The 27,403-nt window shown below is 38.5% G+C and overlaps 1 protein-coding gene and 1 pseudogene across 2 annotated transcripts; both read right to left on the reverse strand.

The window, feature by feature from the left end:
* Nucleotides 1–25,930, reverse strand: MRPS14 (mitochondrial ribosomal protein S14). 2 transcript variants are annotated; one of them, XM_060643566.3, is made up of 3 exons: nucleotides 25,817–25,930; nucleotides 15,947–16,105; nucleotides 1–461 (listed from the first exon to the last, which is right to left on the reverse strand). In XM_060643566.3, exons 1-3 carry the CDS (start codon nucleotides 25,859–25,861, stop codon nucleotides 279–281), a joined length of 387 nt encoding a protein of 128 aa, XP_060499549.2. In that variant the 5' UTR covers nucleotides 25,862–25,930; the 3' UTR covers nucleotides 1–278. The 2 variants fall into 2 exon arrangements, with proteins under 2 accessions (XP_060499549.2, XP_078297161.1); XM_078441035.2 differs by lacking the exon at nucleotides 25,817–25,930 and adding an exon at nucleotides 25,221–25,241.
* LOC132686069 (swi5-dependent recombination DNA repair protein 1 homolog) lies at nucleotides 5,232–15,937 on the reverse strand (annotated as a pseudogene).
* Nucleotides 25,931–27,403: the final 1,473 nt, after the last annotated feature.

Raw genomic sequence — 27,403 nt, forward strand, 5'->3', positions numbered from 1 at the left:
TATATTCACAATATTTTTTATTACTGTACTCCTTGTACTATGCAGGGAGGCAGTATGTTTAATTTTTAAGTCCAAGAGAGAACTCACAGATAGCCAGAGTTCACTGACAGAATGAAACATCCAAATTTCTTAATTTAAAATTAAGAAGTAATTTAACAGGCAGTATCAGGTAGACTAGACGACTCCTACATTGGACCTCTATAAAACCAGGGTTTTGTCTATTAGAAAAGTCTCTTCTTGCCAGACCTGGTTTCCCTGCTCAGTGGGTCCGGAGCTGATCACCACATTGCCCGCTGGATCCCCGACAGTTGCCCGTGGTCTGCTAAGTGACGGAAGACGATACGACTAAGCCTCCAGCGCCGCTTTACACCACGTGGACGGGACGTCATAACGCACCGATTTCGGATTCTAACAGGACAGCTATCCCGGGGAAGGGCAGCGATTTCTCCATCAGCCACTTCCTAAGGGAAGTCACAACATTATTACACATATCACAGGCATATATTTATTCTATATGCGTAAGTCAATGCTTGGAGTAGGGGAACAAAGGGCTAGATTCACTGATACAGCCAGTTTGTCCGAAGAACCTTGGACACACTAGTGAACCCTAACCTTTGGCTAGAAACAGACCAGAAAAATGACAGAAATGTTTGGCATGCTCCCAATACAATTTTTAAAATTTTATAGAAATTTAACATAGGTACACAAAAATCTACAAACCGGAAGTGTAACAGCTCAGTAACTTTTAACAGGACATCTGAGTAATAAGGAACTAGAGTACAAAAAAACCCATGATGGGTACCCCAGGCCCTGGCTGTGCCTCCTTTCAGACACTGAGCACAGACACTGTCAGCTAACAGCTCACCTGATTACTAACACCACAGATGAGCTTTTCTTACTCAGAATTTTATATAAATCTAACCATATAATAGGCATTCTTTTTTATTCATTTCTCTTTGGCTTCTTCCATTCAATAATAATATGCTTGTGAGATTCATCCATACTGTTTGATTTTCATTGTGTGGCCATACAGAATTTCTTTTCATCATACTGGAATTCACTTATCCATTCTATAGTTGATGGACATCTGGGTGGTTTCCAGTTTTGAGCTATCATGAATAGGGCAGCTGTATAAATTTCTCTTTCTCTGAATCTTATTTTTATTTCTATTGAAGTACAGTTGACACACGATGTCAGCTACAGGTGTATAACATGGTGATTCGACAAGTCTACACATTGTGCTGTGCCCACCACATGCGTGGCTACCAATTGTCACCATGCCACACTAAGGCAATGCCACTGACTATATTCCTCATGCTGTACCTTCCATCCCCATGACTTATTCACCCTATAACAGGAAGCCTGTGCCTCCCACTCCCTCTCCTTCCTTGTGCCCATCTCTCCCCTCAGTTTGTTTTCTGTATTTATGGGTCTTGTGTTATTTAGATCCCATGTATAAATGCAAGTATATGTAACATTTTTCTTTCACTTAGCATATAATACTTTCTAAGTTCATCCATGTTGTTGAAAATGACAAGATCTCATTGCTTTTTATGGCTAAGTAATATTTCACTGTGTATATATATATGTATACACACACACATCTTTATCCAATTTTCTGTCGATAGGCACTTAGGTTGCTTCTGTATCTTGGCTACTGTAAATAATGCTGCAGTAAACACAGAGGTGCATGTACCTTTCTGAATTAGTGCTTTCGTTTCCCACGGGTAAACACCTAGTAGCGGAATTACTGAGTCATATAGTTTTTTGGGTTTTTTTAATTTTTTAATATTTGTTTTTGAGAGAGAGTGCGTGTGAGAGCAGGGGGGCGGCAGGGAAAGAAGGAAAGAGAACCCAAGTAGGCTCTGTGCTGACTGCATAGAGCCCAGTCCTGGGCTCAATCTCACAAAATGTGAGATCATGACCCAAGCTAAAATCAAGAGTCAGACACTTAACTGACTGAGCCACCCAGGCGCCCTGAATGAATCATACAGTATTTCTAATTTGAGCAACCTCCACACTGTCTCCCACAGTGGCTGCACCAAATTTATATTCCCACCAACAATGCCTGAAGATTCCCTTTAACCCACATCCTTGCCAACACTTATCTTTTTAATTCTAACCATTCTGACAAGTGTCAAGTGACATCTCATTGTAGCTTTGACTGGCATTTCCTTATGATGAGTGACGTGGAACATCTTTTCATGTGTCTGTTGGCCATCTGTTTGTCTTCTTCGGAAAAATGCCTATTCATAGGTCCTTTTTTTTTTTTTCTCTCTTTTTAATTGAATTATTTTTTGCTTTTTTGGGGTGTTGAGTTGTAGGAGTTCTTTATATATCTAGGGTACTAACCTATTATCATTTGCAAATATCTTCATTAGGTTGTCTTTTCATTTTGTTGATGTGCAAAAACTTTTATTGTGGTGTAGTCCCAATAATTTACTTATACTTTTGTTTCCCTTGCCTAAGAAGACATATCTAGAAAAATGTTGCTATAGCTGATATCAAAGAAATTACTGCCTATATTTTCTTCCAGGAGTTTTATTTCAGGCCTCACATTTAGGTCTTTAACCCATTTTGAGTTTATTTTTGGGTATGGTTAAGTAAGTGGTCCAGTTTTCCAAAAGCATTTACTGAAGAGACAGTCTTTTCCCCACTGTACATGCTTGCTTCCTTTGTTGTAGATTAACTGAGTTTATTTCCTTTCCAGTGATCTATGTCTACTTCTGTGCCAGTAGAACACTGTTTTGATTATTATTGCTTTGCTGTTTATCTTGAAATCTGGGATTGGGATACCTCCAGCTTTGTTCTTTCTCAACATTACTTTGGCTACTGAGCTCGTAAGTGGTTCCATAAAAATTTTATTATTATTTGTTCTAGTTCTGTGAGAAGTGCTGGTGGTGTTTTGATAGGGATTGCACTGAATCTGTAGATTGCTTTGGGTAGTATGGACATGTAAACAATATTAATCCTTCCAATCCATGAGCATGGAATATGTTTCCATTTGTTTGTATCATCTTTAATTTCTTTCATCAACGTTTTATAGTTTTTAGAGTACAGATCTTTCGACTTCTTGGTTTATTCCTATTTAATGTTTTGGGTGCAACTGTAAATGGGACTGTTTCTTTCTCTCTTTTTTTAATGTTTTTATTCATTTTTGAGAGACAGAGACAGGGTGTGAGCAGGGGAGGGGCAGAGAGAGAGGGAGACACAGAATCTGAAGCAGGCTCCGGCTCTGAGCTGTCAGCATAGAGACCGACGTGGGCTTGGACTCACAAACTACAAGATCATGACCTGAGCCAAAGTGGGCCGCTTAACTGGCTCCCAGGCGCCCTGGGACTGTTTTCTTAATGCCTCTTTCTGCTACTCTGTCATTAGTGTATAGAAATGCAACTAATTTCTGTGCATTAATTTTGTATCCTGAAACTTTACTGAATTCATTTATTACCTCTAATAAGTTTTTTGGTGAAGTCTTTAGGGTTTTCTATATATAATATCTTGTCACCTCCAAATAGTGACAGTTTAACCTCTTCCTTATCAATTTGGATGCTATCTAAACCTAACTTTTGTCTGATTGCTGTGGCTAGGACTCCCGGTACCATGTAGAATAAAAGTGGCAAGAGTAGACATTCTTGTCTTGTTTCGGTTCTTAAAGGAAAAGCCCTCAGTTTTTCACCACTATATACATTCTTGTTTAAGTCATTTGGAAAATATGTGAATGTATTTATTTCTGTTGTCTCCCCATGTTTTTTTCCCAGCTTTACTGAGATGTAATTGACATATAACATTGTGTTAACACATTTAATACATGTATACCTTGCAAAATAATTACTACAATAAGGCCTAATGAACACCTCCATCACCCCAAATAATTACCTTTTTTGGGGGGTGATGAGAACATATAACATTACTCTCTTAGCAAGTTTCAAGCATGTAACGCAGTACTGTTAACTATAATCACCATTTTATATGTTAGATTCTCAGCACTTATTCAGTTTATAAACAGAAGTTTGTACACTTTGCCCAATATCTTCCCATTTCCCCTACCTCCCAGCCACTGGTAACCACCATTATAATCTATTCCTATGAGTTCAACTTATATCACATTATATATGTAAGTGAGATCAAACATTTGTCTTCCTCTGATTTAATGTAATGTTCCCAAGGTACGTTCAAGTTACTACAAAAGGAAAATCCTACTACATTGGGTGTGTGCACGCGCACCACATTTTCTTTGAATAAATATCTCCTTCATTTGCTGACACGTAGGGTGCTTCCATGACTTGGCAACTGTGAATAATGCTGCAATATATGTGGGGGTGCAGATATCTTCTCGAATTCGTATTTTCATTTTCTTCACTCAGAAGTAGAACTGCTAGGTCATATGGTTCTAATTTTAACTTTTTGAGGAAACTCCAGTTTCAATAATTAGTGCACCCTTTCTCAGACCTTTTGCCGTGCAGAAGCTGCTTACTTCTATGCAGTCCCACTCATTTATTTTTGCTTTTGTTGCTTATGCTTTTGATGTCATATCTAAAAAATCACTGCCAACACCAATGTCAAGGAGCTCTTCCCTTATGTTTTCTTCTAGAAGTTTTACGGTTTCAGGTTTAAGTTTTCACCCATTTCGAGTTAATTATTGGGAGTGGTATAGGACGGAGGTCCAGTGTCATTCTTTTGCACATGAACATCCAGCTTCCCCAACACCATTTGTTAGAGAAACTACTCCTCCCCTACTGAGTTTTGGTTCGCTTGTTGGGAATCAACTGGATTGGGTTCTGGGCTCTTGCTTCGTTTTCACTGCTCTATGTGTTATGGAGTATCATACTATTTTGAGTACTATAGCTTTGTAATGAAGTTTTTTCTTTAAAGATTTTTTTAAAGTAATCTCTATACCAAATGTGGAGCTTGAACGCAGAACCCCAAGATCAAGAGTCACATGCTCTAATGACTGAGCCAGCCAGGCGCTCCTGTAATAGCATTTTAAAAATTAGAAAGTGTGTAGGGGCACCTGGGTGGCTCAGTCCGTGAAGTGTCCAACTTTGCCTCAGGTCATGATCCCCTGGTTCATGAGTTTGAGCCCCACATTGGGCTCTGTGCTGACAGCATGCAGCCTGCTCTGGATCTGTCTCCTCCCTGCCCCTCCCCCAACTCACACATGCACTCTCTTTTGAAAAAAAAAAAAAATGAATGTTAAAAAAAAAAGTCAGGAGGTGTGTAGGTCCTTTTACTACAAAAAAAAAAAAAAAAGAAAGAAAGCATGTGGCCTCCAGTTTCGTACTTCTCTCAGATTTGCTCTGGCTATTCAGGGGTCTTCTGTGATTCCATATGAATTTTAGAATTTTTTTTTTTTTTTTTTTTTTTTTTAAATTTCTGTGACAAAGGCCATTGGAATTTTTATAGGGATTGCAAAGAGTCTATAGATGGCTTTGTATAGTATGGACATTTTAATATTAATTCTTTTGATCCCTGAACACAGAATTATCTTTTCATTTAGGTCTTCTTCAATTTCCTTCATCAATGTCTTATAGTTTTCAGTGTACAGATCTGTCCCCTCTTTAAATTTATTCCTAAATATTCTATTGATTTTGATGCCATTGTACATCTGCTTATATTATTTCCTATTCAGATTTGATTTGAATACCTTTGAAAATTTTTTCTTGCCTGACTGCTCTGGCTATGACTTCTAGTACTATGTTGCATAAAAGAACCAAGAGTGGGCATCTTTTTCCTGTTCTTGATCTTAGAGGAAAAGCTTTCAGCTGTTCACCACTGAATATGATGTCAGCTATGGGCTTATTCTTTTGTTGCATGTTTCTTCTACATGCAGCTCTTTGTTGAGAGCTTTTATCATGAAATAATGTTGAATTCTGCCAAATGATTTTTCTGCATCTGCTGAGACAACCATAGGATTTTTTTTTTTTTTTTTTTTTAGAGACAGAGAGAGAGAGAGAGAGAGAGAGAGAGACAGAGCGAGAACAAGTTCAAGTAGGGGAGGGCAGAGGGAGAGAGAATCCTAAGCAGGCTCCACACCCAGTGCAGAACCCAACACGGGACTCAATCCCATGACCCTGAGATCATGACCTGAGCCAAAATCAAGAGTCAGATGTTCAGCTGAGACACCCAGGTGCCCCAACCATGAGTTTTATATTTTATTCTATTAAGGTGGTATATCATATTTACTGACTTGCATATGTTGAATCATCTTTGCATGCCAGGGACAAATCCCATTTGGTCATAGCGGATGATATTGTTAATATGTTATTGAATATGATTTGCTAGTATTTTGTTGAGAATTTTTGCATCTATATTCTTCAGGGAAATTGGCCTGTAGTTTCTTTTTCTTATAGTGTCTTTATCTGGCTTTGTAATAGTATTATGCTGATCTGATAACATAAATTTGCAAGTGTTCCCTTGTCTTTAATATTTTGGAAGAGTTTGAGAAGTATATTAATTTATCTTTAAATATTTGATGGAATTCACTCATAAAGCCATTTATGGGCTTTTCTTTGTTGAAAGGTTTTTGATCACTAATTCAATAGCCTTATTCATTATTGGTCAGTTCAGATTTTCTATTTCTCCTCCACTTAGTCTCGTTAGGTTGTATATTTCTAGGAATTTACCCATTTTGTCTAGGTTCTCCAATTTGCTGGCATTTAATGAATGGTTCATATCAGTTTCTTATGATACTTTGTATTCCTGTGATCTCAGATGTAATGTTTCCTTTTTCATTGCGATTGAGTTTTTGCTCTTTTTTACTTAGTTCAGCTAAATATTTGTCAATTTTGTTTATCTTTTCAAAATATCAGCTCTTAGTTTCATTGATCTTTAGTGTTTTTCTGGTCTCTCATTTATTTCTGCTTTGATCTTTATTATTTCTTTTTTTTTTTTTTTTTTTTAAGTAAGCTCTATGCCCAGTGTGGGGGTTGAGCTCACAACCCTGAGATCAAGAGTCACATGTTCTACCAACTGAGCCAACCAGGTACCCCTGTGAGTTCCTTTCTTTTGCTAAGTTGGGCTTAAAGTTTACTCTTCTTTTTCTAGTTCCTTAAGGTATAAAGTTTGGTTATTCCCCATATGATTTATGAATCTTTAAAATCTGAAACCTCTGGGATGCAGAGCAAGTAAGAGGGAATGTGGTCTGAGGCTGGAGAATGAGGATAACAGAGCCCTGACATCTGTGGTAAAGATTCTGGCAGCTGGAGTAAGAAAGATGAAAGATCAGGTGAGATTTCCATTTTTATTTATTTTTAAGTTTTTAAATTTATTTTGAGAGAGTAAGACAGGGAAGAGCAGAGACAGAGAATCCCAAGCAGACTCTGCACAGAGATCGATCTCACAAACCGTGAGATTGTGACCTGAGCCAAGACTGACAGTTGGACACTTAACCGACTGAGCCACCCAGGCACCCTGAGATATACATTTTTAAGATCAACTGCAATGTAAAGAATGAATCTAGAAGGGCAAAAGTGGTCAAGATGGAGGAAAAAGATTACTGCAAAAGTTTGCATTAAGGATTTCTTAGAAGTTTATTCTTATATATGTGCGTATTAGTGTGACTGTATTCATTTAAACCTGACAAGTATGATTGATCCTGTGCTAGACTGTAAGAAAGCACAGTAATTATTCTAACATATAAAAAGTGCATAAATTAAATAAGAAAATGCATATAAAATCCACTAAATTGTCATAAACTATTAAGCATTAAGAATATTTCCTAGGTACTTTATTCTTTTTGGTGTAATTGTAAGTGGGATTGTTTTCTTAATTTTTTTTCTACTTATTAGTGTATAAAAATGCAATAAATTTCTGTATATTAATTTTTTTATCATGCACCTTTATTAAAATCATTGATCAGTAGTAACAGTTTTTTGGTGGAGTAATTTGGGTTTTCTATATATAGTATCGGGTCATCTGCAAATGGTGACAGTTTTACTTCTTCTTTACCAATTTCGATGGTTTAAGTTCTTTTTCTTGTGTGATTGTTGCAGTTGAATTCCAGTAGTATGTTGAATAAAAGTAGTGAGAGTGGACATCCTGGTCTTGTTCTGGAACTTAGTGGAAAAACTTTCAATTTTTCACCACTGAGTATGATGTTAATTGGGGGTTTTTCATATATGGCCTTTACTAATTTGAGGTATGTTCACTTTGCTGAGAGTTTTATTGTGAATGGCTAGTGTATTATGTCAAATGCATCTACTGAGATGATCATATGGTTTTTATCCTTTCTCTTGTTAGTGTATCTGATTTGATTTGCCAAAAGTGACCCACTCTTGCATCCCTGAAATAAATCTTTGTGAATGATCTTTTAATATATATGCTGAAATTGCTTTGCTAATTTTTTTTTTTTAAGGATGTTTTCCACCTGTGTTCATCAGAGATTTTGTAGTGTCTCTGTCTGGTTTGGTACCAGGGTAACTGTGGCCATGTAGAATGAATTGGGAGTTTTCCTTCCTCTTTTATTTACTGGAATAGTTTAAGAATAAACATTAAGTCTATTTTATTTATTTTTTATTTTAGAGAGAGAGAGAGAGCGAGCACGAGCAGGGGAGAGGGGCAGAGGGGGAGGAAGAGGGGGGAGAGAGAATCTTAAGCAGGCTCCACACTCAGCACAGAGCCTGATGCTGGGCTTAAATCCCACAACCCTGGGATCGTGACCCATGCCAAAATCAAGAGTTGGATGCTCAACCGACTGAGTCACCCAGGCACCCCTTAACTCTTTTATACATGTTTGGTAGAGGTTATCTGTGAAGACATTTGGTTCTGGAATTTTGTTTGTTGGGAGTTTGATTACCAATTCAATTTCGTTACTAGTAACAGGTCTGTTCAAATGTTCTTTTATTTGTATTTAAAAAAAATGTTTTTAAGTTTATTTATTTTGAGAGAGACAGGGACAGCACGAACAGGGGAGGGACAGTGAGAGAGGGAGAGAGAGAATCCTAAGCACAGAGCCAGACACAGGGCTCAAACTCACAAAACTGTGAGATTATGACCTGAGCTGAAACCAAGAGCCGGATGCTCAACTGACTGAGCCACCCAGACACCCCTATTTACTTTTTTAAAAATTTATTTATATTGAGAGAGAACACATGCATACATGTGAGCTAGTGGGGTAAGGGAAGAAGAAAAGGAAGAGGGGGAGAGAGAGAGAGAATGAACCCAGGCAGGCTCTGCACTGTCAGCACATAGCCTGATGCAGGGCTCGAACTCATGAACCATGAAATCATGATCTGAGCCAAAGTCACACACTTAACTGAGCCACCTGGGCACTCCTGTTGAAATTTTCTACATCTTCCTGATTCAGTTTTCGGAAAATGTATGTTTCTAGGAATTCATCCATTTGTTCTAGAGTGCCCAATTTGTTGACATATAATTTTTCAAATGTTCTCTCTAATCCTTTGTATTTCTGTGATGTCAATTACTATTTCCTCTCCTTCATTTTTGATTACATTCCTTATTTTTTCTTGGTAAGTCTGGTTAAATGTCAATTTTATCTTTCCAAAGAATTAGCTCTATCATTGACCTTTTCTACTGTTATTTTCCTGTCTCTATTTCATTTATTTCTTCTGATCTTTATTATTTCCTTCCATCTACTAGCTCTGAGATTTGATCTTTTTCTAGTTTAAGTGTTAGGTTGTTTGAGATTTTTCTTATTTCTTGAGGTAGGCCTGTAGGACTTTAAACCTCCCTCTTAGAAATGCTTTTGCCATGTCCTAAAGATTTTGGACTACAGTGTTTTTATTTTCATTTGTCTCCATGTATTTTTTTGACTTTCTCCTTGATTTCCTCCTGACTCACTTGTTGCTTAGTGTCATGTTGTTTAGCCTCCAGGTGTTTGTGTTTTTTCCAGATTTTTCTCTTGTAATTGATTTCTAGTCTCATACTGTTATGGTCAGAAAACATGTTTGATAGGATTTCAATCCTCTTACATTTACTGAGACTTGCTTTATGAACTTACATGTGATCTATCCTGGAGAATGTTCCATGTGTACTTGAAAAGAATGTGTATTCTGTTTTCAGATGGAATGTTCTATATATATATCTGTTAGGTCTGTCTAATGTGACAATCAAAGCCTCAGTTTCTTATTGGTTTTCTGTCTGGCTGATCTATCCACTGAAATAAGTGAGGTGTGAAAGCTCCCTACTATTATTGTTTTACTGTCGATTTCTCCCTTTATATCTATTAATATTTGCTTTATGTACTTAGGTGCTCCTATGTTGGGTACATAAATATTTATAATTGTTATATCCTCTTGTAGGATTGATCCCTTTATCATTATGTAATGCCTTTTTTTTTTTTTTTTTGTCTCTTGCTACAGTCTTTGTTTTAAAGTTTTTTTTTTTTGTTTTTTTTTTTTAATTTTGGACATATGAGCAAGTTTAATTACCTGCTATACCATCCAGATGGAAATATGTGATACTTGGAAATAATGTTCATAAACTTAGGAGACATGCAGGCATTTTTAGACCACTAAACCCAAAGGTATTAAAACAGACTTCAAGGAATGTCCAAATTAGTTTTTAAAACATGATCTAAATTTTTTTCACATTTCTTTAAATGTCCAGTTTTCTTTGGAAAATTTATCCACAATCCTAAATTTTCATTTTATTTATTTTTTAAAGTTTATTTATTTTGAGAGAGAGAAAGCACACGGTCAGTTCGAGGGGCAGAGAGAGAGTAGAGAGAGAATCCTAAGTAGGCTCCACGCTGTAAGCACGGACCCCGACACGGGGCTTAATCTCCCAAACCGTGAACACAACCTGAGCTGAACTCAAGAGTCAGATACTTAACCAACTGAGCCACCAAGGTGCCCCCTAAATTTTCATTTTAGAGCCTACTTTGTATTTATATAACAGAGTGCCCTAAACTGATGTTCATCGACATACCTTTCTTTAAGCCCTAATGGTTTCTATCTTCCTTTTAAAATGGGTTAGGTATCTCTTAAATTGTTATTCTCAAAAATATTCTGGAGAAAGAATTATTAAACACTAACAAATTCTTCATTTCTGTTACAGGGTAGCAACTGATCATCTAACCCACAGGGGTCTATCAGCTTTGTAAGGTTGGGTTTCTTGTTCTCCTCAGACGTAGCTGACTGCAACTCATAAAGCCACAGCTGGCTCCAGCTTCTCCACTTCTGTATTAACTGTCACTGAGACACGTCAGTCTTTGATCTGTACATTTTGACCAGTTTTGGCCTCCAGGGAAGGTCTTCTTTCTTCTCAATTGGCTTCACCAATTTTGCTTTTTCTTCACACTTAATCCTTATTTGAGAAGATCCTCATCCACAACAACATTTTGCAGATCACTGCATGACTATCAATTTAGATTCACATGCACTGATGTTGTTTTGTTTTGTTTTTAAAGATTTTATTTTTTTTAAAGTAATCCCTATACCCAACGTGGGGCTCAAACTCACAAGCCCAAGATCAAGAGTCATACGCTCTACCAACTGAGACAGCCAGACGCCCCTGAACTGATATTCTTGAAGGTATTTTTCAAATATGCGCGTTCTTCAAATTTATTGTCTATGTATTTAAATTTTTTTTTTGAAATTCAAACAGTTTTCTTCTGTTGAAGATGTTGGTTTCTCTGAAGAAGTTTGATCATTTTCTTCATTCTCTACTTTAAGATGTTTTACCAAACTGTAACAGGAATCAAATGAAGATCTAGTTTTCCTTAATCATTCTCTAAGTGTTACACTCATAGGTTGTTTACCTGAACTACTTGTATGTGGAGATGGTGGGCTGGCACAATCCTGTGGAGTGCTGGGGGTGGGCTCTCCATCTTGACAATGAAGTCTTGGTTCACCTCTCCCTCTGCCATCCCCACAGTGCAGAAAATGCACCTAAAGCGTTGCTACCCTGGCTTTTTTTGTTTTGCGCTATTTGCACGGAATGTGTTTCTGCGTCCCATCACCTTCAGTTTGTATACATCTTTAGGTCTTGACGTGAGTCTCTTGTAGGCAGTGTACAGATGGGTCTTTTTTTTTAATCCACTCCGTCATCCTGTATCTTTGGATTGGAGCATTTAGTCCACTCACATTTAAAGTAATTACTGATATATATGCAGTTATTAGCAGTTTGGCGTGTCCTTATTGTTTTTGTAGTTTTTGTCTATTTTTTGTCCTTCTTTTGTTCTTTTCGCTTGGGGTTTGAGGTCTTTCTTTAGTGTTATGCTTGGATTTTTGTCTATTTTTTGTGTATTTACTATAACCTCTTCATTTGTGGTTACCACAGGGTTATATATAACATCTTCAGTGTTTAACAGTCTGTATTATGTTGCTGTATCTTAAATTCAAACATACAGTAAAAGCACTAAATTAACCCCATCCATGTTTTATGTATATGATGTTATATTTTACATCTTATTTTGTTTATCCTTAGACTAATTTTTGTAGATAAAACTGATTTTTACTACTTTAGCATTTTAATTCCCATATTGGCTTCATAAGTGATTAACGTACTATTTCTAGTATGGTTGCCAATTTAACCAAGGAGGTGAAAAACCTATCCTCTGAAAACTGGAAGATACTGACGATGACACAAACAAATGGAAAGATATCCCATTGTCATGGATTAGAAGAATTAATATTGTTTAAATGTCCATACTACCCAAAGCAATCTATAGATTCAATGCAATCCCTATCAAAATACCAACAGTATTTTTCATAGAACTAAAACAAGTAATACAAAAGTTTGCTTAGAACCACACAAGACCCTGAATAGCCAAAGCAAACCGGAGAAACAACAAGGCTGGAGGTATCACAAACCCAGATTTCAAGATATACTACAAAGCTGTAACAATCAAACAGCATGGTATCGGCACAAAAACAGACACGCTAGGTCAATGGGATAGGACTAGAGAGCCCAGAAATAAATCCACACTCATATGGTTAATTCATCTATAACAAGGAGGTAAGGATGTACACAATGAGGAAAAGACAGTCTTTTCAATAAATGTGATTGGGAAAACTGAAGTGCTACCCACCAAAGAATGAAACTGGACCACATTCTTACACTCCACACAAAAATAAACTTGATATGGATTAAAGACCTAAATGTGAGAAACTGCAACCACGTAACTCCTAGAAAACATAGATAGTAATCTCTTGGACATTGGCTTTAGCAATATTTTTCTAGTTATATCTCTTCAGTCAAGAGAAACAAAAACACAATAAACTTTTGGGACTACACCAAAATAAAAACCTTTTGCACATTAAAGGAAACCATCAACGAAACAAAAAGGCAGCCTACTGAATGAGAGAAGACATCTCCAAATACATCTGATAAGGGGTTAATATCCAGAAACATATAAAGAACCTATACAGCTCAATACCAAAAAAGCAAATAATTCAGTTAAAAAATAGGCAGAAGGCTTGAATAGACATTTTTTCAAAGAAGACATAGATGGCCAACAGACAAATAGAAAGATGTTCAACATCACTAACCATCGAAATCAAAACCACAATGAGACATTACCTTACAACTTTCAGAATGGGTAGAATTAAATAGTGGCATGGATATAGAGAAAAGGGAAATCTCCTGCAGTGGGAATGTAAATTGGTGCAGACACCGTGGGAAACAGTATGAAGTCTCCTCAAAAAATAAAAAATAGAAAACAGTACAACCTAGTAATCCACTACTGGGTATCTGTCCAAAGAAACAAAAACACTAATTTGAAACAATATTTGTACCCCTACGATTATAGCATTATTTACAATAGTCAAGATATGTAAGCAACCCAAGTGTCCAATGATAGATGAATGGATAGAGAAGATGTGTATGTATACACAATGGGATATTACTCAGCCTTAAAAAGCAATGAGATCCTGCCATTCGTAACAATACAGATAGACTTACAGGTCATTATACTAAGTGAAATAAGTAAAACAGAAAGACAAATGCCATAGGATTTCACTTATATGCGAAATCTAAAAAACAAAACAACTGAACAAACTACTAAAATAGAAATTCACCCACAAAAATGAAAACCGGTGATTGTCAGAGGGCAGATATGTGGGTATATGGGCAAAAGGGGTGAAGGAAAATAGAAAGTGCAGGCTTCCAGTTATGGAATGAGTAAGTCACAGGGAGGAAAGGTACAGCATAAGGAATATAGTCAATGTATCATAAATAGCGTTATATGGTGGCAGATGGTAACTACACTAGTGGTGAGGATAGCAATGCATAGAGTTGTCAAATCACTAGGTTGTACACCTGAAACTAACAGAACAGTGTGCATGAGCTATACTTCAATTAAAGAACAAAAAAAGGAAAGTACAGCATGGGGAATACAGTCAATAATATTGCAATAATGTTGCATGGTGATTACACATATGGCTGATCATTATGTACAGAATTTTTGAATCAATGTGTTAGTTACCTGAAACTAATAACATTAAATGTTACTTTAATGTTATTTAAATGTTATTTTAAAATTAAAGGTATATACTTCCAGTTATAAAATAAGTACGTCACAGAGATAGGGAATAGTCAAAATATTGTGTAACATTGTATGGTGACAATGACTACACTTATCGTTATCATTGTACACAGAGTAATATACAGAATTAGCAAATCAAATATATATGTTGCACAGCTGAAAAAAAATTATTTCCTAATCTCCAAGAGCTTGTGCATGTGTTGCCATTATGAAATATTTAGTGAATTCTATACACTGACAATTAAGTCAATGAATGGTAGATAGTATATGCTATAAAGTGGACTGGAGGGGAGACCAGGCTGGAAGTCAAGTTTCGTGGAGGCTGTCCTAGAAGAGCTATGAATTATGTATGTATGTACGTACCTATTATGTATATACACTTCTATACCTCTCCTTGTTCCCAAAAAAGATTTAAGTCAATTTACAAATGAGGAAATTGGGGCACAGGGACAATGAGACAATAGTGTGCACTGTGAAAAGCCTGTAAGTCTGTTAGAGACAGACCTCTGGGACAGAAGTTTGATCTGTATGCTACTTGGTAGGCAACACAGAGCCAGGATCAATTCCTACAACTCACGGAGTCCTTGAATAGCTATTGCTGGTTCTCATACCAGAGCCATTCCTTAGGGGGGAACGGGGGATCTTCATAAATAACATCCTCCACAACATCTTAAGTTTTTCTCAGAGGCCTCCTCTTACGACTCCCTAAATGTAAGCAAGTAGCTTAATGCCGTATGGTAAAAGCCATAACCGAATGGTTTAGGACACTCAGTTTTCTGCTGATCTGGCTAATCTGGACAAGATTAAAAAGAATTAATGGTAATGAGTGGCCTGTATATTATTCAGCCAGCTTCTATAAGTATTTTTTTATTTCCCTCTGAGCTTTTGATAGTCTGAGTAGCCTTGAGTTTGAGTTCAGGTTCTCAACAAGACTCATGAATGCAGGTATGCTGTGTCACCAGCTAGGTGCAGGACCCATATGCTTCAGGAGGCCAAACAGGGTTGGCATCCTCTTATTCAAGCTAAGGAGTATGAGAAGAAAGTAAACCAGATGGAAAACCACCTCAGCACACAGAGGTGGGTGAAGGAGTTCAGAGAGCAGGCACCCATTGCCCTGGGTGAGGAACAGCTTAGGCCACATATGAGGCACATGGCCTCAATCGTCAGCACAGCCTCCCAATGCCTGAAGAGTGTGTTGAAAGAGTGGCAAGAAGTGGGGGAGAGTCCTTAGGTCAAAATAACTGTCCAATTTCTGTGTGATTACCATTCACCAGTACTTTCTAAAGATCATCTAATAAACAGTTAAAAGGCTAGTTAGGAATGAAAAGTTCTCTTTAATCTGAAATTCACCAGAATAACTTCAAGGGTATTAATTTAGGTTGACCGGGAGAATTTGATCATATCCTCCAGAAATTATATTGTTACTAAGTTACAACAGCATCAACGGTGCTTTTTGAGAATGATCCTGTGGCACATTGGGACGCATCTTAATTACCTCACCTGAAGATCTTTTGGCAAAATGGTATTCTTCCTGAGGGAATTGATTCGAAGCCTCTCATCTGCATACTCGTAGGCAATTTTTCGTCTCTTCACATCACGCAGCATTTTCCAGTCTACATAATAACCTCGAACTTGACCTGAAGCTGAGGAAGGAACCATCTAAAATACAAGGAACAAGGTGAAGGACAGTGAGACCCAGGCTCTGCCAGTGTCTCCCATTCTGTGATCCCTTTTACTATTTATGACCTAATAGCTTTATTCTAATAATTTTGGATCATTTTAATAACTTAAGTAGACTTAATTCAAAATAAATAACTTTTACAAATGTACATTAAGCCAAAATGGTGGTAATTAATAATGTCAATAAGGTGTATTGGCAAGTGAAACATTTTCTTAGATTTTTATTATAATTGTTTGACCTTTACTTAGGCTAACAGTGGTTCAAAAACCAAAAAAATGTAAAAAGAAAAAACAGGGTGGACTCTCTCCTACCTCATCCCTTACCTGACCAATGATGACCCCTCCACTTCCAAAGGTATCTTTCCAGAGATCTTTACCTATACAAATACATATACCACCGCCCCCCCCCCCCCCCCCCCCGCCCCCATGTTTCATGCCCTTACTCTTTTTTCTCATTTAACAATGTATCTTGGAGATCTTTCATATCCATAAGTTAAAAAGCTTCTCCTTTTCTTTAGGTTGTATATTCCACTGCATGGATGTGACATGCATGTGTCGAGAGTCAGATGCTCAACCCACTGAGCGACCCAGGCACCTCTAATTTTTGTTCTTTTATCTTGTCAAAGGAGTCCCTAAAACTAGCCATTCTACTAATTAGGCAATTGAGAGCTCTTTATAATTTTTTTCCCCAAATGTAGCCAATTTAAAGGCTTCATTGTCTGGCCATTAACAAGTCAGGTCTTATTAATTTTAATATCGACTCCTATCAGTAAGCCTTTTTATGGCTTAACCAAAGATACTCTCACACGCACACTCTCTCTAAACTTTAAAAAAAAGAACAAAAATTAGGCTTAAGACAAATAAATGTCCACATCCAATGAAAATACCCCCCCCCCTTTTTTTAAGTTTATTTTGGAGCTTTCTGAGCAGGGGAAGAGCAGAGAGAGAGAGAGGAAGAGGGGGGTCGGGGAGGGGGAGGATCCTAAGCAAGCTCTGCACTATCAGCACAGAACTTGATTCAGGGCTCAAACCCACAAAACTGTGAGATCATGACCTGAGCCGAAACCAAGAGTCAGATGCTTAACCAACTGAGCCACCTGGGCATCCCAAAATTTCCCCTTCTTAAAATCCAGCCCTGTCTGTTTTAACTTCCTCTTCCCTACAAGATTCAGGGAGAGTACTCCAGCCTAATCTCTAGGTTCAAAGTATATCAACTATTCTTGTAAACGCCGAAAGCAGAAAGTGATTTTAGCGGAAGCCTGAGAAACAAACCGTAGGGCCTGGTTTACTATGATCAATCCCAGCCAGCCTCAGGCATTTTCATGCACGACCTTTGCAGGTGTATCCTAGACACTGCCCACCAGAGAATTCCTGTCCGTGGAACAGCAGCACACGTTTTAAAGTATAAAGCTAATACTTTATACTAACAGAAGGATTATAGATGCCAAGGTTGAACCGTATAACCAGAAAGAAGGCTTCTGTTAAAATGCTTTATTTTATACAGACTTTACAAAGACAACCATCTTTTCATTCTCATTTTCATTAAAAATCTCCCTGATATAAATAAGTAAATCTATTTAAAAACGTGAGCCAGTTCCTTGATATTCAGGCCGTAACCCAGTTCTCTGGAGAAAAACGGTCTTTGTCTTACAAATCTCTCCAAAACCAGAAAGTCAAAACCCACCTATCTTTAACAATCCTAAAACCTCGCCTATTCTCAAAATGTGCATATTATAAAAGACCAGGATATTGAAACAAAATTGTCCTGTCCTTAAGAAAAAAGGTAAATTTTAAATTGCAATTATCCTGAAGCTCTCATAAAAATTTTTTTTTACATTCTTTCTCTGTCCCTTGAAATGATTAAATCTTATCACATCTCTGAAATGGAAGCACAGCCCACAATCACCTGAGACTAAAGGAAAAAAAAAAAAGTGGGAAAAAGGCCCTTCTATTTTTTTGTTTTTTTAAGTAGGCTTCACAAGCTCTACTGACTGAGCCAGCCAGGCGCCCCTTTTAAAATACAAACTGCTGAAAGAGTTCTCAAGCCCAGACTCCAGCACCTTTGATAACACACAGATATGCTCCAAATCTCCACCTTGAAGAAAACTTGGATACTTTTTCTGTAAATTTTCTACCCACCCTCTTCTCTAGGACCTAAGAGCCATTCTTTAAAATGCAAAACTTTAGGGGGAAGTTTTCATCCCCCTCCCCCCAAACAAATAAATACATACAAGGAGGTATTTGGAAATATCAGTAAAAACAAAAGCTATAAATTTTTGTTTATATCTCATCTATGTATTTGTGTCCATATATGTTGTAAATATGAGATATTTTCTCTAACTCCAAATGATACTGCTAAAGGAGCAGTAAAGGAGCTCTATTTAGTTGGTTTGAAGGCAAATGCTTGGAAAATTTGGGCATTCTAAAACTCTCAGAAAGCTAGAATTTAACCCAAATGTTTTTCAAGTTCATGTGATCTGAAAACAGATGTGATATGAAAACTAGTTTAGGGGTGTCTGGGTGGCTCAGTCAGTTAAGCATCTGACTTCCGCTCAGGTCACGATCTCATGATTCTTGAGTTCAAGCCCTGCATCAGACTCTTGAGTTCAAGCCCCACATCTGTGCTGACAGCTCAGAGCCTGGACCCTGCTTCAGATTCTGTGTCTCCCTCTCTCTTTGCTCCTCCTCAAAAATAAACAAACATTAAAAAAAAGTTTAAAAACAGGCAAATCTTTGGAGTTATCACCATTAAATATAAAACTTTTATTCTACCTATCGCTTACAACATCGGCCACCAAAATATAATAGCTTAGGGATAATGGCAGACTTTGTCTAATGTTTAATCAAGTTTTGGTAGGTAATTTAAACATAATTGCTTAACAAATAAAAAGTTTTAGGTAACCTTTTAAAATAGTGTCCAAATCTTTTTAGTAACTTGAAACCTTAAAGTTTTGCTAAGTTAAATGATGAGTTAAGATAAATTCATTAAATATCTAGATCCTTTCCAAATAGGACAAAATACTAAAACATTAATTACTAAACACAGGTTTATCTTTTGATTACAGAGAAACTAAAAGATATTTAGGTGTGTTAATGCTACATTAAAATATTTAGGGGCACCTGGGTGGCTCAGTCGGTTAAGTGTCCGACGTCAGCTCAGGTCATGATCTCCGGCTCATTTGTGAGTTTGAGCCCCGCATCAGACCCTGTGCTGTCAGCACAGAGCCTGCTTCAGATCCTCTGTCGCCTCTCTCTCTACCCCTCCCCGCCCACTCTCCCTCTCTCAAATATTTTTAAAAATTTCAAAAAGACATACATGTTTCTAGAAATTATAAAATGTATTCATAAATTTGCAAATTTAAGGAATGCTGGTTACCAGACCATTCACAATTGCTTACTTCTTTTCACTAGAAATTAGTTTCTAAGTTAGAAATTCAAATTAATATATGTAATTAAAACTACTAAAAATAAGGGAAACATCTCCATATGCCAAGGAAGTAGGATATGTTTTCACTAAAAAAAAGTATGAGAATTAGAGATGAATTTTTGTTAAGGGGAAAACAAATTAAAAACACATGATAAAACAGAAATGTAGGGGGGAAAAGTTATAGGTCTGTTGAAAAGAAGTCTTTGAAAAGGAATATTAATGTGTGATCAAGCTGGTTAAGATTAAAATGAAATTATTTTATAAAATGAGTTTTAAGGGACACCTGGGTGGCTCAGTCTGTTAAGTGACTCTTGATTTTGGCTCAGGTCATGATCTCAGGGTTCCTGAGTTCGAGCCCCACCTAGGGCTGGGATCAGTGGGGCTCTGCTCAGGATTCTCTCTCCCCGTCTCTGACCCTCCCCCGCTCAAGTGCCCGTGTACACCCTCTCTCTCAAATAAATAAACTTTAAAAATAAACAAATGAAGTCTTTGACCTGGAATATTCTGAAAGATTTGTTAATTAATATATAAATGGGGGGCAGGAGCTGGGGGAAAATATGTAAAAATAAGTAAAATATGGGAAGCATTGTCAAATAAGTTATACTACGTCTTTACGTTGTATTTGTAAGAGTGTGGCACATGTAGATAAAGTGGCGTTTTGGAAACATTCTTAGAGAAAAACAGTTCTTGAGCCCCACTGGAAAAGACCTTACCTAGTACTCCTGACCACTGATGCTACAGCAAAACCAAAACATATTAAGTGTTGGGTACACAACACACAGCTTAAAAAAAAAAAAAAAAAAAAAAAAAAAAGCTCCACCTGACCCTTGGTCCATACAGATGCTGCAGACCTCTAAATCAAATTGACAAGAAAGAGAAGTGGCTGGTATTGAGGTAGACTGCTTCAGTCCAAGATGACAGATCGACTTCATACTAAAAATCCATAATCCATTCTCCTTTTCCTTTACTCTGGCACTGGCCTGGAAAGATTAATGTCCCCAGCTGTATCTCCCAGGCTGTTGCTAAGAGGGCACAACCTCTTTAACTTCAGGCTTAGCTAAAATCTAACTGGGCTCTTAACTTTTCACAAGCAAAATAAGACATCTCATCAGTCGATTCCCCTGAATTTACACTGCTGAGTTAAAAAAGGGCCTATTCATGAATCAGAATTCATTCCTTTTGACAGGTCCCTATTTCTCTGGTTAGAGATATACATAAATGAGGCTGTGATCAAGAACTGCTCCTTAATTCTTAGAATCATTGCAAAATCTGTTGCTAAAGCAATAGCAGCCCAATAAAGATCCTTAGATTCTCGAGTCAAAGCTGTCCTTAATAATAAAATAGCTCTTGATTATCTTTTATCTGAGCAAGATGTCTGTGCTTATGGCCACCACCTGCTATGCTTAGATTAACACTTCTGGGGAAGCTGAAACTCAATTACATAAGATCACAGAACAAGTCACTTGGCTTAAAAAGGTAGCTCTTTGCATGGGGTCTTTCTTTGAATTAGTTAATTTTGACTGGTTTGGGTCTTGGGAACCATAGCTCTATAGTACACTCCATATATTGAAATTACCTTGCTTCTAGTAATCATAATAACTTCTGTGGTGCGTTGTATTCTCTTAAAAGCTTTAAATGCATGTTCACAGCTGTTAACCACCAAGCAAATGATTTCCCTAAGACCTGAAACATCTGGGGGCGCCTGGCTGGCTCAGTTGGTGGAGTGTGCGACTCTTGACCTTGGGGTGGTGAGTTTCAGCCCATGTTGGGTATAGAGATTACCTTAAAAAATTTTTTTAAAGGACTTGAAACATCTAAGGAACAAAGAAAATGACATTTAAAAAATTGTGAACCTGAAGCCATGACTTGTGAATATCCCAGAGATTAAGCCATAACCATATGGACAGGCCACACAAGGGAATAACAAAAACTGCGAGAACTTGAGGTTGGTAACTGAGAGTGGCGTTAATGCCTTTAATTTTGATCACATTTCTGTTAAGCTGACAATCAGATCAAAAGGGGGTAACTGTAAAATAGAAAACCACAGACCCAAAATGGCATCACTTAGCCCTAGTCTCTAATCTAATTGTTTCAACCTCCCCCAGAAAAGCAGTCTTAACTAGTCAGTCAAGAATTTTCTGATGGGTGCCAATGAGTGCCACCTGGGCCCTCCATCCCCACCCCAAAGGAAGATGACATTATCTGCACAAGGCCCAGTGCTCTTTCCCCCTAAGGGAAGGTGATCTTACCTTTTCTTTTGCCGATAACTTTCTTGCCCCACCATCCTTCCTATAAAAATCTTCATTTTGTACAAGTCCTAAGAGCTTCCCTCTACTTGTTAGATGGGATGGTGCCTGATTCAAGATTACTTAATAAAGTCAATTAGACCTTCAAATTTACTCACCTACAGTTTGCTTAACATAGTGCAGGCATAGATTGTACAAGCCACTACAAACTCAAGACTGTCCCAAACCAGAGTAAATGCTATATGTTAATTAAATTTCAGCTACAGAAAGTAATGATGGCTTCCAATAAAAGCTGTTTATAGAAGAAATATATGTACAGAATAATAAAGAATATAAAAGTGAAAATGAGACTACTGGAAAGCAAACATTTTTTCAATCTATTAATAAAAGATAAACTGAATGCCTTCAGTGCTGAAATTCTCATGGAGAAAGACAACAATTCTCCAATCACCTTTGGAAATAAACACAAATGGAATTTCAATATTGATTTGACATAACTGAGTCAAACGAATACCATGGTCACTGGGGCTGGGCTGGAAACAAGTGTCCTGGAAAAGGGACCTTCAGTAAGGCTTTGAAGAGACAGAATTTTTATACAGCTGGAGCGTGGGGGGAAGGGAGAAAAGGTGAAGTTTGTCCAAACCAAAATAGAAAATGAATAAGATATATTCATATGACAAGCGGAGATCATTTTGGCTGAAAGAAACAATTTATGTTGAGGGGCATCACAAAGTTTGCTTTTACCTACGAAACTGAAAGTTAAGGAGACTTAGAACTCAAAATTAAACATTCTCCTTCAATTCTTTTCCAAACTATTTCTAATCAACTTCCTCTCTACCATCTCCTAACAGGTTTCTATTTATTTTAAAACCTCTCATTTTTTAAAAAATTTTTTTAATGTTTATTTTTGAGATAATGCAAGAGACAGAGGGGAAGACAGAGGGAGACACAGAATCTGAAGGGGGCTCCAGGCTCTGAGCTGTCAGCACAGAGCCCGACGTGGGGCTTGAACTCACGAACCCTGAGATCATGACCTGAGCCGAAGTCAGACACTTAACCCAGCCACTCAGATGCCCCTAAAACATCTCTCATTTTAAAACATGTCTCGTTTCTCATTGTATAATTTTTTTGACTAGAAATACACTCTTAAAACATTTATTGGTTGGTTACATTATTTCTTCTGTGAATGTTTTATGTCCTTTGCCTACATTTCTATTGTCAATATTTTCTTATTGGTTTCTAACAATGCTGTATATATGAAGACTGCAATCTATTCTGTTCTATACACTTTCCTGTCCCCTTCTCACCCCTTGTCACCTCCCAAAATGCCTCCACTGGGCCCTCTTCAATTCATGCTGTATGGTCATCAATATCTTCTAAATCCTCAACTTCTCTTATTACCATCTTCAGATTTTTGCTCTAGCTGAATCTTGAATCCCTCCTGATAGCCTCCCCTATAGTTTGTTGTTTTTTTTTTCCTCTCCCACGACTGGGTGTAGAGGTGTGCGGGAAGTGTACTGCTCGCTCTTCAGGGCAGCTCCCAAACCTTCCTTCTTGAAAGGAAGCTGTGACTTTAATGCTTTTGGGTTATACCTCCCACCACCCCTCACTCCTGCACTCAACTACCACTTTCATTTTTAAATGAATCTAGATCCTGGCTCACTGTTACTCTCTCCAATAGTATTATTTTTAAAGTAGGCTCCAATGCGGGGCTTGAATTCATGACCCTGAGATCATGACCTGAGCTGAAATCAAGAATAAAATGCTCAGGGGCACCTGCGTGGCTCAGTCGGTTGAGCATCCAGCTTTCACTCCGGTCATGATCTCCCAGATGGTGAGTTCGAGCCCTGCATCAGGCTCTCTCTCCCGTCAGCACAGAGCCGACTTCGGATCCTCTGTCCCACCCCCCCCCCCCCACTCCTCCCCTGCTCCTCTTTCTCTTAAAAATAAATAAACATTAAAAAAAAAAAAAATCAGATGCTCTCTGATATTCTTGTCCTAATTCCTGGTGAGCCAATATACATGAAATTATCCCCTGATCTCTGTTCCTCGAACCCCTCTCCTCCAGTGACTTTTGTACTAACTTCCTTGCCCTGAGTCTTTTATCACCATTAAGTGCAAGCCTTCTATCATCTGTTTTGTGTATCTCATTCTCTATTGCTTATTTCTAGCTTGTTCCTTCAAACACCCCGATAACAATTCCTGTGAGGTTTTTAATTCATTGATCCTCTACCTTTTCTTTTTATTAAAAAAAATTTTTTAACTTTTATTTATTTTTGAGACAGAGAAAGACAGCATGAACGGGGGAGGGCCAGAGAGGGAGACACAGAATCTGACACGGGGCTGGAACTCACAGAGTGCGAGATCATGACCTGAGCGGAAGTCAGACGCTTAACCGACTGAGCCACCCAGGCGCCCCGAGCCTACCACCTTTTCACTGTCAGGTCTTGATTTCCTTTCTTTTCTTACCCAGCCTGAATTCCATAGCGTGTAAATACAATGTTGTCTTTCATACATCCTCAACTCTCTGGCCCCTCTCTAACATCACTATACTTGCTCCCAATTCTTGTTACTAGTTTTCCTGTCTACTCCTATTTCACGCCATTTCTTCTTTCCTTAAATCCCTAACACCTGCTCCCACATCCTCACATGCCACTGATGACTTCTCTTTAATTATAGAATTAGAAGCAATCAGAAATTTCCATAAATATCTGTTACATCTACCCACTTAGCAGACTCTGTAATCATATGCTGTATATTCCCTCCTGTTATTAAAGATCCATTCTAAGATAGTAGCCGCTAACCACATATTCTACCGAACTTGAATTTCTACTACTTGAAATGCAGTAACTAGTGCAACTGGAGAACGTTAATTCCTAATTTAATTCATTAAAAATTTAACCTGAAGCAGCTGTAAATATCAAACAACTTTATTGATTTGGTAGGGCTACATGTTCCATGTTAATAGTGGAAAATTTGGCATCCAAACAGATGTGCCGGAAGTAAAATTCAAACTGGATTTTGAAGATCTGGTATTAAAAAAGAATGCAAATATCTCATAAGTCATTTTCATAGATTACATATTGAAGTAATATTCTGGATATGGTGGCTTCAAATATTTTATTAAAATTTTCATGTTTCTTTTTGCCTTGTTAACATAGCTACTAGAATGTTTTAAGTTACACATGTAGTTGGCATTATATTTCTATTGGACAATGCTACCGCAGGTGATGAACTGTCCATGTTCCTTAGACCAAATAATGGAACAGGGACCCATCACCTTCTACCTACACAAGGGCACAGCTCCAGCAATTCTTCCCTCTCAATTTTTCCCAGGCTACAGGATCTTCCGCTTTAACACAAAAACCTGCAGTTAACTTCTGTCACGTGAAAAAACAGACACAAAACACTCTTAACCCACCTGTCCTTCCAGTTACTGACCCATTTTTCGGCTCCCCTTTGCGGCAAAACATCTGCAAAGGTTCGTCGATACTCGTGGTCTCCCAATTTCTTTCCTCATTCTCTCTTGAACGCTTTGGCCCCCACCACGCCATTAAAACTGCTATGATGGAGGCCCCAACCTCCACACTGCTAAAACCAACAGCCAATTATCTCCCCCTTTTAATTGGTCTGGCAACTCTGAGCAGAGGGCTGACCACTCTGCTCCCAGAAATTCTGTCACCTGCCTCTGGGCCACGACACTCTCCAAGCTTTCCCTCTCCCTCGCTGAACGCCCAAGTCTTTGCTCGACTCTCCTTGCGTAACGTTGGGAATCCCTCGGGCCTCAATCCACGGACTCCTACTCTTCTCCACCTGCACTAACTTCTTACAAATCGGCGGCAACCTGCAGCTTTCAATGCCTGTCAGTTATAGGCTTACGAACACCAAATCTGCAGTTCGGACCTCCCCTGAGACGGGTCCACACTGGGCACTGCAGTTGGTAGAGTAGTAGGGGACCCGTGGGTTTGGGGATTCAGTGGGAAGGGGGAGGCATGGGGCTAAAGGCGCAGGCCTGACCTGCCGGAGCGTCCGCAGCAGAGAACCCAGCACGGAAGCCGCCATGTTATCCGCCGCAAACGCCGAGACGCCGCAATTTTATTGACTACCGAATACGGCGCGGACGCGAGGGGCGGGCCCGGGGCGGGGCGCGTGTCTTTAGGCTACCTCTGGAGGGTTTATTGGCTTCGCGTTCTCGCGGTATTTCAAGGAACGTGGGGCAGATTAGAAACCCGGGAGGGAGCGCAGATTTGATACTGATGGTGTAGTTCTGCGCTACGGGCTCGTGGCAGCCTTTCTTTCAACTTTATATACTGTTGAGCTACCTTCGTTCCTACCCACCTACTTTCCTTCCGCTCCCCACACCCTCCAGCACATCGTCGTCAGTTTCTCTTCTGAATCTTTCCCTGTCTCGCTCAATCTGCTTCTCCTCCTATATCCTCCATCCAGTTTAGGGTGCTATTTGCCATAAACCTGGAATTATTGCCAACTCCTTCTCTGTCGTCCTTCCTGTAGATTTTGCAAATCTTTTCCGTCCACTATAATGGCGATAATTATATTAATGATGGCAATGATAAAAATTGTTTCCATTTACACGTCTAGGATCTTTATATATATTAAAACACTTGGGGTTTTTAGAGGGGAGGGAGGAGAATTGCCCTTTAGAAACTGCTGTTTTCTGGGGTGCCTGGCTGGCTCAGTTGGAAGAGCAAGCGACTCTTGATCTGGGGGTTATGAGTTGGAGCCCCACATTTGGTGTAGAGATTACTTAAAATTAAAAGTTTTCAGTCTATATTACAGGTCATCTTTATAGCAGATGTCCTTGGTCTGGAGTGAGCAATCTGAGGGGCCCCTTTCCCTTGTTTGGATATAAGGAGAGTACCACCTACCCACGATTCTGCTAGAAGAGTATCAGGGAGTGTATATCAGCATGGCAAAGACCTGTATCTTCGATGCGCTGATGGGTTAAGTGAGGATGCCCATATGCTATTTACATCTGGGAAGGAAGCTGAATGCAGACTCCTTTCTTTAAAGGTTCGAGTTTATTGGAACATCTCTAATGGACTGGGGAGGAACTGACTGAGGTCAGCTGGCAACAGAGAACAACATGGGCTGCTGTCAAGGTAGAATCAGAAAATTCCAGGACCAGTGGCAAGTAGGCATCTATTCCTAATGTTAGCCCATGCGATGCCTTTCTCTCCCCACAACTGAGGGTCATCTGTAATCAGTTCATGAAATGCGTGAGCCAGCTTTGTGTACTGTGGCCTTTTGCTTCCTTTCTGTAAAAATAGTTCTAATAGCATTTTTATTTATTTATTTATTTTTTGGAGAGAGAGCAAGGGAGGGGCATCAGGAGAGAGAAAATCCTAAGCAAGCCCCATATCGAGCTTGGAGCCTGTTGTGGGGCTCAATCTCACAAGCCGTGAGACGATACCTGAGCCAAAATCAAGATGCTCAACTGACTGAGCCACCCAGGCGCCCCTTAAAGCATCTTTTTTAAAAAAATTTATTTTATTTATTTTATTATTTTTTTTTATTTTAGAGAGAATGCGTGCAAGCAGGGTAGAGGTGCAGAGGGAGAGAGAGAGAATCTCAAGCAGCTCCACT

The sequence above is a fragment of the Panthera onca genome, chromosome F1 (genome assembly GCF_046562875.1).
Source record: "Panthera onca isolate mPanOnc1 chromosome F1, mPanOnc1 haplotype 2, whole genome shotgun sequence".
Lineage (NCBI taxonomy): Eukaryota > Metazoa > Chordata > Mammalia > Carnivora > Felidae > Panthera > Panthera onca.

Bases quoted from the DNA above. Each gene is read 5' to 3' on its own strand.
- MRPS14 (XM_060643566.3), bottom strand. From the start codon at position 25,861: ATGGCGGCTTCCGTGCTGGGTTCTCTGCTGCGGACGCTCCGGCAG. The intron at 16,106-25,816 runs GTCAGGCCTGCG...CTTGTATTTTAG, and splicing joins TGCTGCGGACGCTCCGGCAG to ATGGTTCCTTCCTCAGCTTC. The intron at 462-15,946 runs GTGAGGTAATTA...GACTTCCCTTAG, and splicing joins TTTTGCCAAAAGATCTTCAG to GAAGTGGCTGATGGAGAAAT.